General features: G+C 43.0%; 1 protein-coding gene across 12 annotated transcripts in view; it reads left to right on the forward strand.

Moving 5' to 3' along the window:
• The window catches only part of FBXL20 (F-box and leucine rich repeat protein 20), a 113,331-nt gene that overhangs the window by 63,506 nt on the left and 34,651 nt on the right, over nt 1–15,174 (forward strand). For 6 of the 12 annotated variants that reach the window (XM_053260879.1, XM_053260883.1, XM_053260884.1 and 3 more), the window contains 4 exons: nt 5,376–5,430; nt 8,608–8,682; nt 10,005–10,099; nt 14,402–14,470. In XM_053260879.1, the coding sequence (XP_053116854.1) occupies nt 5,376–5,430; nt 8,608–8,682; nt 10,005–10,099; nt 14,402–14,470 (294 nt within the window). Of the gene's footprint in view, nt 1–5,192; nt 5,270–5,375; nt 5,431–8,607; nt 8,683–10,004; nt 10,100–14,401; nt 14,471–15,174 lie in introns of all 12 variants that reach the window. The other 6 variants (XM_053260886.1, XM_053260888.1, XM_053260887.1 and 3 more) reach the window with 3 other exon arrangements.

Raw genomic sequence — 15,174 nt, forward strand, 5'->3', positions numbered from 1 at the left:
GGTATGTTCCACTCGCCCTGAAAGTAAGCTATTTAGGTAGAGTCGTTAAGCACCAGAGGTCAGAAGGTTAATTATACATGCAAGGGATTGAAATCGTATTAGTCTTAAAAGCAGAGCTGGGCAAATGGCTAACAGGGTAGTGACTGTTGTGTTATTGTTGGAGATCATGCATGCACACACATCCAGCATAGAGGTGGACCACATCTCAGTGAGGTGTAGATATAATGAATCACATATACCTTTCAAAGGTAGCACTCAGTTGTGCTTTTGCAGACTAATAAAGCTTAGTGAAATTGAAATCTAGGGAGTTTTGCAACCGACTTCAGTGCAGGCTGGTTTGTACCTTTGGACTTTGAAGCCCATCTTCTCCCAGAAGGCTTTATTAAACAATTTCTACTGCTGGGCTTAGTGGATTTAAGATAAACGGATTTCTGCAGTCTGCTGTGGCCTGAGGATCTGTTACAATGGCAATATAGTAAAAGTACAGTTTTTTAAAAATAAATGGAATAATCAAGCACATATTAAAACTTCACGCACATCCATACCACTTTGCTTTGGCTCAGATAAAAAACTCTTAATAGCACAAGTAAAATATGCTCATACCTGAGCTTTGTTAGGTCTGTGTTTAGGGAATATCCCTGGAGGGTCTATCAATACAACAAACTTAAAGTTGAGAATAATTCTTTTTTCCCAGAAATTTCTGAGATTTGTGGTAATCTTAATTGAATTATTTGCACCCCATCCAACTTCAGTTCCTAGGTTTCTTTGGGGAAGCCACAGCTGTTAAACTGATTACTATCTCAGCATTCATTTGTACTGTAGATGGGGCCTGAGAGTTCTTCTCTGCTTATGCTGTTCCAGTTTGGGCAGCACATAGTTTTGAAACTTGATGGGGTGCTCTCAGTGTAGAAGATTGTGATGGGCCACAAGTGAGGGTATGTTCCCTCAAGTATGTGGTTCCAAATGGCTTAATGTATAAAATACATTAAAACTATGCTGATTGTAGCACAGTAAAGAGGTCTTGCATTTCTTCCAGTTAATAGTGATCATTAGGGATGTGCTCAAAACACAATTCGGTGTCTGAATCACAGCACAATCCCTTTAAAATCGAGGGCTTACACAGCTCCTTTAACATGAAGGAGAGCAGGTCCATACCTCCTGCTCCTCCACTCGCTGCCATTTCTGTAATGATAGCTCTCCCCCGAGCTATGATTGCAAGCCGGTGGGGCATCTCCCAGCTGCCCCTGCGTGACAATGGCTTTTACATGCTCTCTGTGTATGCATGGCAGCCATTTGCTGATCAGCAACCATTTGCCTGGCCAACTGCATGGTCAGCGCAATCATAGCTGGGGGGAATGCCACGATTACAGAAGTGGCAGCGAGCAGAGGAGGAGCAAGGGTGGACCTGCTGTCCATGAAAGTGGCTGTGTAAGCCCTCGGTTTTAACGGGATTATGCTGCAGTTTGGATGCTGAATCGCATTTCGAGCACATCTCTAGTGGTCATAGTCGTAGTCTTTATTTGTCTTTGACCAGCACAACAGCAAAATAGACAAAAACATTTCAAACAATCTACTCCTACAAAATAATAAAAAGTCTCTATAAAATTACTTAGTATAATAAGTGGAAGAAGCTAGAAGTTAAATCTTTGAACATAAAACTATATATAAAAGTTAGTCAACACTAATAACAGAATGGCACTGAGTATAAAAGTAGCAAGACAGCAAAATTATGTAATTAATACAGAGCGGTGTTAAATCTCATAGAATATTTAGTTCTTAATGAGCTCTAAATGAATTTTGGTAGCTGTAAGGCAGAACGTAGCCGCATTATAGAATCTAGAGTCATTCTGATCTGCCAAGAGGAAATTTAGGTAAAAGGAATCAGTACCGCCTGGATATGAGCTGATATCTGAAGATATTAGCTTATGCCAAATATCACGGTAATAGTGACAGTACAAGAGTACGTGAGCCGTCGTTTCAATTTCACCAGAGCCACAGGGGCATATATGCCCTCCATGTGGAATTCTTTGATATCTCCCTTCCATCACAGCTGTGCACAAGGCGTTGCATCGGGCCAATGTCAAGGCTCTTTGGGACTGTTAGCTGGTTTAAATAGTTGGCAGGTAAAGCTCAGAATTTGATTGCCCCAAAAGACACCAACCAGATCATAAATTCTTTCCCTTATTTTGAGTCTGGCGTTTTCATAACCCGGGGTTAGCAGTGTGGTGGGAGGAAAACTGTAATAATATAGCCTTTCCTCAACCCCTTTTTTCCACCTTGAGTGATATATGTCCTTTAGTACCAATGGAGCTAAACCAATGGGATAGAAAATCAGCTTAAGCCAGAATTCCCTAGTGGTCATCCAGACTAGTGTTCTATTGATGGAAGCTCCTGAAAATGGAAAGAGAGTTTTCCTTGTGCAGCTCTCCTTCTGTTTGAGAAAGGAACTTCCCTAGCAGTGCTGTGCTGTAAGAGGTCTGGATGCTACACAGTGGTCATGCGTCAGCTTCAACAAACATCTAGACCAAGTTCTCTTCCTGTCTTAACCACCTCTGCATTCATCATGGCAAAGGGTTTTGCAGAAATCAAAAGCCTGTATATATTTCACTTCAAGAAGTAAGTCCAGTAGAAGATATCATTACCTCCCATATTTTGCCCCTTCCTCAACACTGATCTCTTCTTCACTGACTTTCTTCAGAACATGGGAAGAGGACAAGTGTAAAATATTAAAAACATTTACACAAGGACTGATGTGAAGTATAATGGCTTTAAGAGGTGCAAAACTGTGGGGTCTTCTGGCCCCAGATTTGGAGGAATACTATCTGTTTCCAACCTTTCATATCTTTGGTTAGGACTGGCAAATAGAAGCTTTGTTTGTTTCAGTTCTTTGTTGCTCTAGGGGTGTATAACTGCCCCATCTAGTCTGGCTACAAACAATACCTTTGTTTGAGTCTCGAAGAGTCTCAAACAACTTAGAGAGTCTCTAAGCTGCTCTGATTTAACTGAGAGAGCATTTGTACTGAGCTTTTAGTCAGCTTTCAGTGCTGTTTTTAGTCCTGGAAATGTTCCTATTCTTGGAAAGTTTGCAGAGGTTCCTTAACCAAAAGTTTATCCCTGGAAAATACATCTTGCTACCCTAAGCACACATGCATGCATTCAAATTCATGGCTAGAACTTATTCTTGTCTCTTTAGTTTTCTTGCTTGACAATGCTTTTCTAAGGGCTGGATGTAGCATATCTTCCCAGCATCCAGGCATATTTAGGGAGAAAAGAAGGGGAAATACCAGGAATTATATTACATCCAAAAGTAATGTTTGTATGTGAACTAATTAATTTTGGTAACTAAATAAAATTTCCAGTGTTAGAGATGGAATTTCAATGTACTGAATAATTCCTTTCCCTTCCCCATAACTAACAAAAGAAAAATAAATTGAAGTGAAGAAGGAAATGTGTATAATCTATACAAGGTTGCAGAATTCAGCATTTCTTGGCATTACATTTTGATTTCTTGACACAGCATTGTATTTTATATTGCTTTATTTAGCACAGAGCACACACCCTTGACTAAGTTTTATTGCAGCACAAACATTAATGGACAAAAGCCTACATCAGTGTGTGGCCTGAAAAGGTACTAGTTACATGTACACATATTTACATGTACACATATTTGGCTGGCTGATATGCCTACATGTTATCAAACCACTTTGGTATAGGGTCATAGGAAACTGCCTTATACAGAGTCAGATCATTGGTCCATCTAGCTCCGTATTGTCTACATTGATGGCAGTGGCTTCTCCAAGGTTACAGGCAGGAGTCTCTCAGCTCTTCTAAGAAAGGCCAGGGATTGAACCCAGAACCCGCTGCTTGCAAAGCAGGTGCTTTATCGAACTATGGCCCCATTCACTTTGTGCATTTGAGTCTTGGCACCTCTGTTTTTACAAGCATAAGGGTTGTTTAGGACTGACTTCACATTACATTGACTGCTTCTACACCAGAAGCAATCTTTCCTCCTAAGAAAATATGTCAGCATTTAGGCTATCCTTAGTGTGCCAAACAAAAGTCAAGAATTCTTCAAGCTCATGAATATTTATGGTATATATTTTATATTTGTATAACAGTGCAGTACTTTAGAATTCAATTTTAGTGTTTTGTAATAGTGAGCTGACTTGATTATTAGTCATTGGTTTGGGTCTCTCTCTTAGGTCTCTCTCTTACAATTCTTATACAATTTAAAAACTGTCATAGCAGAATCCTGCAGTAAGGCTACTGACTGGACCTGGTTGTTTTGATGATATCTTACCAGGACTGGAACAACATCACTGTCTGTCAGTCTATTTTACAATTCAAAGGGCTGGTGCTTACCTATAAAGCTGTATAAAGAGTTTGGGGATCCCAGGTACTTGGAGACCACCTCCTTCTGCATGAACATGTTTGGGTGCTTAGATCTACTACAGAGGCCCTATTTGAAGGCCCTCCTCCATCAAAGGCTTGATGATAGGAGCATCTCAGACTCAGTCCCTTGACTCTGGAATCCCTCCCCCCCCAAAGTAAACTTGCCTGGTGCCAGCCATCATGTCTTTATGGCACAAGACAGGCAAATATGTTTTTATTTGCTCAGGCTTTTAGTAAGCTGGTGGTGGTTGTCAACCTGTTTAATATGATCTTATGTTATGCTGTATTTTCTTGTTTCATTCTATATTTTTATATTGTACTTCTGTTGTTGTATTCTGCCCTGGGAGAATTTTCTGACAGGTGGGTTAGAACTTTCCTTAATTTAAAAATAATAATAATACCTAACCAATACTTTGAAAATAATTTGTGGTTGCAATAATCAATCTTCATTACAGTTATATTAATATAAATGGCTACTTTAAATATGTGTATATGTTTGTTTAAACAAAATGAGAGGAAATAAATTTGTTATAATATCATCCACTATATGACATAGTGGATAAATTAGTGCCAATACACTTATTCCACATTTTCTCTGGGGATGTCAAATTCCAGTATTGTACAAATAATGTCCCATCTCCCTTGTCTGAACTGACCCTTCCCAAAGGTGCTTGTAAAAAGTAAGTGTGCTCATTCACATAGTATCAGAGTTCAGAGTTTTTGTATTGCAAGTAATGATATTTAACCAGTTAATTGACTGAGCTTTTTGTTTCTGTTTTGTTTTGTTTTTGCCTTTCAAGTGGCCAGTTCCACTTCTCTTTCAATATTTCAGGGCTGAGTCCCAGGCATGGAAAGCAGTCTGGCAGCCCAAACTCTTGTAAGCCCTCACTTAAGTCAAGCCCTGTTGCTAACTATCTGGGAGGGGGGGAAACTGTGCACAAGTTCCAGCATTTAGTTATTTGTATGTGTGTGTTTGTTAACAGAATATTCTCCTTCCTGGATGTGGTCACGCTATGCCGTTGTGCTCAGGTCTCCAGGGTAAGAATGTTTGCATACCAGTACTGGTAAGGTTTTAACTGCTTGTCTCTTGAGCTCCATCTTGTCTCAAAGCCAAGAAAGTATCTGCTTGGGCCCATATTTCCCATTATGAATACATGATCCCCCATCCCCTCCACAGTTATCTTTTTTTATTGATATCAGAGACTTCCAGTTCTTTATTGATGAGGTATCTCTCTTAGTTTGGAACCAACTAAATTAATCTAACTGAATGTGGTTATGTATTTGAGCTTTTAAATTAGCTTAATTTGGAGGTTCACAAAGGGATGTGCGTGTTTTGCCAAGTATCTTTCCCCAAATCATGGAGTGAAAAGCCAGTATCAAAGTAAGGTTGGGGGTTCTTTAAGGGTAGAAATTTATTTATTTATTTATTTATTTATTTATTTATTTATTTATTTATTTATCTATCTCAGTCTGTCGCTCTCATGCCTCTTGGTTATACAAATGCTGGACTTATGATTGTTGCACCTTCCTTTTCTATAAGTTGTGTGCACATGTCCTACAAGATTCATCAGGAGAGAGCTTGTCTCCATACATAAAGTTCAAAGAGATTGATTTCCCCACCCTAACATTGCTACAAGACTCCCTCATAGTTCTCACTATCCTCTTCTTTGCCTATTAAACTCTGTAGCAATCTCTGACTTCTGTGAAAGACACAGGGTTGCAATTCAGAAGATTGTTGAAGGCATTGTATGTCTCTTTACATACTCTTATGGTCTGAACTTTTCACATGTAAATAGGCTGTTCTTGATTGATTATAGAGATAGCATTGTGGAAGGGAGGCCTTCCACAATGCTATGTCATGCCTGTAGGGGGATGGAAGAGATAGTACCATTATCACAAGGGAACTGGTTTGATTTGGAGACTGTATTGCTTCTGCAGTGCATTGAGTATTTGTAGGCACACACAAAGAACTAAATTCACATATACACTGATGGTGGAGGGTCTTAGCTGTTGGTGACTGCCCAAGAAAGGAATTGTGGTAGATGGCATCATGCAAATGTTAGCTTGATATTCATCAGCAATGGCATGGGAAGATTCCTCATATGTTAAGGATTAGTAGGACAGAGACTGAAAATAAAACTGCCAGTATCATAATGACTTCATATTACATAGCTGCATTTGGATTATATTCTGGTTGCCTCTTGTAAAAAGGATAGCGTAGAGCTGGAAGGATGCAGAAGAGGGCCACCAAAATAACCACTTTCTGTAAAAGAAAAGACTACACATTTCTAGAGCAGGTAAAAATATTGCTAAGGTAGGACATGGTAAGTCCTTATAAATTTGTACATGGTGTGGAGACAGTGGATTGAGAGTTTTTTAAATTTCGTATAACACTAGTACTCGGGGCCATCCAGTGAAATTGATTGGCAGTAGATTGAGGACAGACAAAAGAAAGTACTTTTTTGCACAACCAATGATAAATCTGTGGAATTCACTGCCACGTGATATAGTGATGGCCACTGGCTTAGGTAGCTTTAAGAAAGGAATTGATTGATGAGCACTATCAATGGTTATTAGCTATGAGAGCTAAATGAAGCCAGTGTCGGGTCAGCACTGTTGAGCAACTGCTGAGGGACGCATTTCTGATCCCTGAGACCACCACTGTGCCTGAGCGACTTTCTTGGGACATACTCAAGTAGGAGGGGAGTTGGAGGGGAGTTTGTCAAGGGCTCTCTGAAGCCTAGAGCCAGCCCTGTGAAAACTTCAGGGCAGTGTGCCTCTGAATATCCAAAACAGGAAAGGAATGTTGTCTTCATGCCCTGCCTGTGAGCTTCCTGGAGGCACCTGACTGGCCATGTTGGAAACAGAATGCTGGACTAGACAGATGCTCTGTCTGATCCAGCAGGACTCTTTGTTATTTGCTTTCCTTTGACACTCCCTTTCCCCCCCACGTGGGTTCAATTGCCTGCTGTGCTCCCAAGTTTCCTTAGAGGAAAAAGCAAAATGAGATTTACACACACACACACACACACACACACACACACACACACGAACTTTGTCAATAAATTGACAACTCTTAACATATAATAAATGGGGAAACATATTACAGTTGCCATATGACACTCTCCACAGCCATTATGGAGATGGAGGGAGGTGCGAGGATGCAGCTGTGGACTCTTAAACAGTGAAGAGGCTGCTGCTGCTGATGCATGGCTGCATTTGACACAGTTTTCCCCATTTGATACAATGGGGGGAAACGACAGGGACAGTGCTTTCATGCTCATGTGTCAGCAGCAGTGTCCTCACTGCTGAGCAGTCCACAGCCGCATCCCCACATCTCCCTCCATCTCCATATGGCTGCAGAGAATGTCAGCCATTAAAATCTGTCTTAGGAAGTAACATGATGTGAAATACTGTATGGAGAATCCCAGGGTATAGAAGAGATTGGCAGGGCTTCACTTTGTTTCGGGCTTGGGACAAAGATTAATGGAGATCGGAAGGGGGCTTGTGACATGCTTTAAGGTGTGTTGACTTGCCTCTTTGAAGAAAACAAGTGGGAATTGATCCTCCATGAGCACCATCATGCAACACAGCCATCCTTTCACAAGAGAATGGGGGAGGAAGGCAGGTGGGCACATGCATATTGCGCTTTATGACTGTCTCAAGGCATTGGAGAGGAGCATCTTCCTTTGCAGCTCTTGTGCTTTCTGTAAAGAGGCCTGCCCCTCTCTTTGACAATGGCTAGAGCATGCTGCCATCTGAACTAAAGCAACACAAGGTGGATCTAGGTAATCATGTCATTCACTACAAAGTGTAGCAAATCGCCTGGGCATTTGAATGAAATTGTAGGGTTTCCTTGTGTGAGGAATTGGGGGTAGCGGGGGCGTTGTGTGTCCTTCCTTTGTAGTTTCTGATCATTTGTTTACCTGAGGTTTTAAATCTGCAACAGAACAAATGGCAATTAGGCCTGACATGAACATTCTCACAGTGGTGAAGAAGTTGTCAAAAGTCGCTGTTTCATGATTGGATCTTTTCCTACATGGTTCTGCTGGAACTTGTGGGAATTACCCCCATGGCAGCTCTGCACCTCAGTTGGGGCCAGCAGTCTTTGCTGTGGGTTTGGAACAAATGAAAATTTCCACTTCTTTTATATTTTCTCCATATTTTACCACATATTTGTCTTCTTTTTCTCTACCTTCCTTCCTTTCACTACAGGCATGGAATGTCCTGGCCCTGGATGGTAGCAACTGGCAGCGCATTGACCTGTTTGATTTCCAGAGGGACATTGAGGTATAATTAAGTGGCATGCAAAAACCATTTCTCTTGTTAAACTGTAATTACAGCACTGCATAAGATTAGTAACAACCCATGTAACCTTTTTGCAGCTCTCCCCAGAGACAGAAATCATTAATTTTTAGTTCCTTGCTCCAGGGAGCCTTTAAAGCCATGGCAGCAGTTCAGATGCTGAAACTGCACTGAATTATTTTGTGTCTGTTTTTCTCTGTGCATTCTCATCTGTGTACAAATACATGCATCCTTAATTTAAAAATATTTTTTGTATTGTGGGGGGCCCCTTTTGTGTGGTGGGTGAGGGGAGTTTTCCCGAGTTAGCAGATCCAATTTGTTAATTGTCGAGTACTCTTGCAAGAATATCGCATCAAAGATACATCCTACTGTTGGGCAGCATGAGGCTGCCTGCTTCAGGTGAAAGGATTTGGAAGCAAATTGTCATTGTAGTTTATTATATTTTTACCACCATAGGGGTGCCATTTGGATTTCTGTCTTAGGCACCAAAATGTCTTCTGCCATTTCTGTTCACACAAAACCTGGTCTCTCGGTATGACAGCTGTTGCCATAAGAACCTCAAGACAAAACTGTTCTGCCTGACCTTTTGGAAACCACTAAGCTATGGCAATTTGCCTTCATGGCTATACCAGTTAGAATGTATTTCCCTGATGCTCTTAGCCGTATTGGTTGATTACTCCATCCCTGCTCAGCTCCAAACCATAAAATGGGGCTTAAAAATTTTGGCAGCAGCTTTTAAACTTGGATGGCTCAATATCAGGGGTCTCAGATTGTGTAATGGAGAGTGTATCAAAAAGCATATTTCAGTGAAGCAAAACAGCTCTTTGAGTCTGACCCATATTATTATGGGTCAGTCACATGACCTGGGAGTGCAGACCTGGGAGTGCTCTTTCTGTTGTGTTGACAGTTTTTGTCAACCTTGCATGGTAAGGAAGAACAAATTGGGAAAGAGTACACCACACCAAACAGCTCTGAAGTGGCTATAATGACAGCACACCAAGTCTTCCTTTGTGTCTTTGCTGGAAGCATTTGGGGGGGGGATAAATTTGCTATAGGCAAAGAGAATGGACAGCACAGAGATTGCACGAACTGGCCCTTTATTCAACCATTTCTATACCAAGTACATGCTAGGCATGTTACAGAGTATAATGTTCTGGAAAACAAAATAGTGCTCTGAGAAGTTTTACCAAAGAAGAAGAAGAAGAATTTGCACAAAGTTGTCTTCTACATGGAAAGTTAAGCATTATGGACCCTCTATTTATTTTAGAAGATCACATCAATTGTATTCTCTTCTGTTCTTCTTACAGGGGCGCGTAGTAGAGAATATTTCTAAAAGATGTGGGGGTTTCTTGCGAAAGCTGAGCCTACGTGGATGCTTAGGTGTGGGAGACAATGCATTAAGGTAGAGAGGCTAGTTGCTTTCTTTGTAATCTTATCACACACACACACACAATTTCCCTCCACTTCATATCCAGCACATATCTGAGCATGTTGAAGTGGCAGGGGTGTATATGCCACTCCCAGATGCAATACTTGATAATTTCCCCAAAATAACTAACTTCTATTTTATATTGTATAATTCCATTCGATAAATTGTGATCCATTGAGTGTAGGTAGGGATGGGCCCGGACCGGTCCGGAGGCCATTCTAAAGGCCTCCAGACTGGTCTGGACCGCTCCAGACCTGGCCGTTTCGGTTCGGGTGGGGGGGTTCCTTTAAGGGTGGGGGAGGGTTTACTTACCCCTCCCGCCGCTTTCCCCCCTCCAGCGCGCGTATTCTATGTAGTAATTGGGGCAGCAGGATACCTCCCTGCCACCCCTTCTCCCACGAGTGCAAAAGGCTGCACGGAGCCTTTTGTGCACATCGCGCGTGAGCTTCATGTCTCCCCGACATGCATGTGTGTGCGCGCGCACGTCGGGGAGACGTGAAGCAAGTGCGCGGCGTGCACAAAAGGCTCCGTGCAGCCTTTTGCACTCAAGTGGGAGAAGGGGTGGCAGGGAGGTATCCTGCCACCCCAATTACTACATAGAATACGCGCGCTGGAGGGGGGAAAGCGGCGGGAGGGATAAGTAAACCCTCCCCCGCCCTTAAAGAAACCCTACACACAGTGCCGGACCGCAGCTCTGCGGTTCCGTGCACACCCCTAAGTGTAGGATGTGGGTTCTGGGCTGGAGAGACCTGGGTTCAAATACAAACTTAAACCCTCTTCATAAACTTTCTAGAGTTGTATGGTTGCTGCTGTCTCGGCTTCTTCCAAGTAGGGATGTGCACGGAACCGGTCCAGAGGCCCTTTATGGGTCCACGAACTGGTTCGAAGAACTGGTGGTTCCACCGGTCCAGTGCCGAGGTGGGGGGTGGCTCTTTAAGGGCGAGGGAGGGTGCACTTACCCCTCCTGCTGCATTTCCCCAGCCGACGCTCCATTATTTTCCAATATCCATGGGGCGGCAGCGTACCTCCCTGCCGCCCTTTCCCCCGTTGTTGGCCGGAAAGGCAGAAGAATAGTCTGCGTGTGCGCTCACTGTTGCATACGTCGCATGTCACGAACGCATGTTGCATGGATGATGTGCACATTTCGCGTATGTGATGTGCGCACACGGTGCGCGCAACAGTGGGCTCACGCGCAGACTATACTTCCGCCTTTCCAGCCAACAATGGGGGGAAGGGGCAGCAGGGAGGTATGCTGCCGCCCCTAGATTTTGGAAAATAACGGATCACCAGCAGGAGAAAAGCGGCAGGAGGAGTAAGTGCACTCTCCCCCGCCCTTAAAGAGCTGCCCCCCACTCCCCAGCGTCGGACCGCAGCTGCGCGGATCCATACATATTCCTACTTCCAAGCTGCTGCTACTAATAGCAGATTTTTGTAAATATAACCCATACACGAGTATAACCCTCAGGTGAGTATAACCCGCAGCTGATTGTCGGTCATGTAGAAAAACCCTTGTATTACCCGCACCCGCTTAGTTCCCTGCACTCCCTCTCCTGGGATGCAAAATGTTGTATGACCTGTGGCTATATTCACAAAAATGCGGTATACATCTCCCACCCTTTTATAAGGGCTGATGGGATGGCTACATACCACTCTAGCAACACCTGCTCCACTAGAGGCTGTGTTATTAGCATGGTACATAATCACTGGATGGCAGCAATCACACTGTTGTGGGTACTGTATAGACAGAACCTTATTCCTGAACATGTTGAAAACTCAGTAGGTAAGGCATCTATCCTATAGTTTAGACTGCTCATTCAAGAGCCCCCGGCAGGTCACTCAGAAGAACACTTGGGTGCCCATGGAAATGTTCCTAGGACTTGTTGCAGTGCTTAGCAGAGCTCTGCCATCATGAGCAAGAGGAGAGTACCTGCCCTCCCCTTGGCCACCCCAGGGCCCTGACTTGACCGATGACTTGCTCTAAACCATTTATGTGTGGACTCTTGGCATGTGACTCTAATAATTTGATCTGAGTTCTGTACTGAGGGATGGCTTCCACACAAAAGAAGTGGTACGCTTCCCTATGTCCGCCACCTTACTTCTCCCTATCTGCCAGGCACAGGGATGTGTGCATTTGCTCTGTCAGGTCACCTTTCTAGTGTTTACTAACAATCTCCCACAGTGTTCAAAACTGAGAGTAAATATTCTGTAACAGCACCACAACAGAGGGAGAAGCTTCTTAATGACCATATGGCAGATGCAAGACTAGATCCTGCAGAGCTGAGTTTCACACTGTATCTGCAGTACCAACCAGAGGTAAAGATGTAGACCTCCCCAACCCCATGCATATTAGTCCAGTTCAGACATTACAGCTGCTCCATAACTTGGCCACCAGGAATGTACTGCAGTGTCCTGTGCTCCCTCTTTCCCTTGAATGCACCAATTCCCTTCCCAGTTCACAGTAACCATACCTTGTCTCCAAACCAGAATCAGAAATCTGCTTCAAACTGGGGTTTCTGATCATGGTTTGGAGGAAAACTGTGGTTAGTGGTAACTATATAGATAGTTTTATTTGGATGTCGTCATGACAAACTATGAGCCCATTCTCATGACTGAGTGAGAGGTCTACCAGGCGGGACGCAGGGAAGGCTGCTTAGACCTACCTTCCCGGCAGTCGATCCTTGGTCCGTGCTGGGCACATGGATCATGTGCCTAAACAGACACCGGCTGCCCACAGCAGCACAGAGGTTTGGGGGCCAGGATGTGTCATCCCAGCCCGTGGAACTCCCATAATGCACCATGCAAGTGTGTGGTGCTTTGTGGGGATCCCCTGGTACTGGCCAGGAGCCTGCTCCTCTGTCAGCGCCATCCAACACCAACACATGAGCACTTAGCCTGCGTTAAGGGCACCCTTAACCCTGACTAAGTGGTGGGCTCGCTTAAGTGGGTTCGCCACCGCTGGGAGCCACTCGTCTCCTAGTAGTACACATGCGCATGAGCCCAGAGTATATTCCACTGGTCAGACCACAGTTTAGCTGTGATATCTGAACTGGACTATCGTCTAGTTCTTGGCCTACAACTTCCATAATCTCTAACTATTGGCCACTGTGGCTGGGGATTATGGGAGCTGTAGTCCAAAAACAACGGAGGGCAGGAGCAAAGTTGAGCAGGCCTGGTCTAAACCTAAACTGAGGATTTGGTTCTCCAGTTTGTAAACTTTTAAAATTTGGTTCCACATTTTCTGATAACAAGCAACGGATTGTTGTGAGGATCAAGAAGTAAAGATTTCAAAATGTTATCGTAGAAACCCTGATGGTTTGTATTTCAGGATTTCTCCTTTAATATTGTGCAATCTTTAGTTCTCCATCCTCATAACAATCCTGTGAGGTCGCTTGTTATCAGAAACAGTTGATAAACTGGGGAAACAAATATGATTATTTTTGTTATTTCAAATACAGGCTATATGTAATAATCAGTGTAATAAATGTCTGGTGGTTTTGATGGTACACTGCACAGAGACAACATAGTTTCTGCCTGAAGAAAAGGGAGATGGATAGTAGAGCTATAAAACAGCCTAGATTTTTCCTTTCTCCCAGTGTTGAGGAAATCATTATTATTAAGAATGAGAATATTATCCTGTCCTTCCTCCAAGGCTCTTAGACCAGTGTTTATGTCCCACTCCATTTTATCTTCTCAGGAACCTGATGAGGCAGATTAGGCTGAGAAACAGGCTATCCTGTGCGCTTCATGGCGGAGTGGGGATTTGAACATGGTCTCCCACTCCTCATCTGTCAACTGCACCCACCACACTGGTACAATTTGACACATGCACAGTGGGATTTTCATGGTTGCTTCCTTAGTACTTCTGTTGAAATTTATTTCAGGAAATTTTAAAAAGCTGCTTGCAGACACTGATGCATGTACTGATACCTGGCACTTGCAGACCTGTAGTCAGGGGACTGGGGGTGGGGCTTCTAATTTTTCTTTTCCACCCCCAAGTTTTTACAATTTTAAAAATGCTATATTGTAATATAATGGAGAGCAACTAAGATGACAAAGCCTAACCCCTTTACTATTTTTTGTTTTGTTTTTTGTTTTGGTGGGACCCTCTCTGAACTTTTAGGCTGGTGACAAACCTGCACACCTGTAGATACAGCTAAAAGTATATAGGTGTATTTATTAATCCCCATCTGCTGTTGCTGGCAATAAGACTTTAAAAAAGAAAATACTGTTTGTCATAAAAGCCTGAAAAGGTTTTTTTTTCCCCCTGCCATGAAGGACGTTTGCACAGAACTGCAGAAATATTGAAGTGCTCAACCTAAATGGCTGCACCAAGATTACAGATGCGTAAGTGACATTCTTTTTGTGGCCCCGGAATATGACATTACCTCATATTATTTCATATTTTTTCGTACTCCTTCATGGAAGCGCTTCACACAAGCAGTGTGGAGCACCAAGAGGAGGTTTGTGGGGAGAGCAGCTTGGGGTCAATCAATCACTCAATCACTCAATCAATCCTTTATTACAGTCACAGACCAGTACAGTTTACAAACAGAAGCCCCACAAAATAAACCGACAAGGATAGGAATATAGGAAGCTGCCATATACTCAGTCAGACCGTTGGTCTATCCAGCTCAGTATTGTCTACAGACTGGCAGCAGCTTCTCCAAGGTTGCAGGCAGGAATCTCTCTCAGCCCTATCTTGGAGATGCTGCCAGGGAGGGAACTTGAAACCTTCTGCTCTTCCCAGAGCAGCTCCATCCCTTAAGGGGAATACCTTACAGTGCTCAGGTCTCCCATTCTATCTATCTATCTATCTATCTATCTATCTATCTATCTATCTATCTATCTATCTATTTATTTATATCCCGCCCCTCCAGTGCACTACTGCTCGGGGCAGCTCACAACAATAAGATAGAAGATACAATAAAAGTAATAAAATTAACTAAATTAAACAAAAAAAAAGGTGTCAGATTAAAACCACAATCATTATTAGGTTCAAATTAAAACTGAAAATTACAAAAAGCTAAAGATGCTTTAGCTGGGTGGAC

Source organism: Hemicordylus capensis, chromosome 6 (assembly GCF_027244095.1).
Source record: "Hemicordylus capensis ecotype Gifberg chromosome 6, rHemCap1.1.pri, whole genome shotgun sequence".
In the NCBI taxonomy this organism is placed as follows: Eukaryota; Metazoa; Chordata; class Lepidosauria; order Squamata; family Cordylidae; genus Hemicordylus; species Hemicordylus capensis.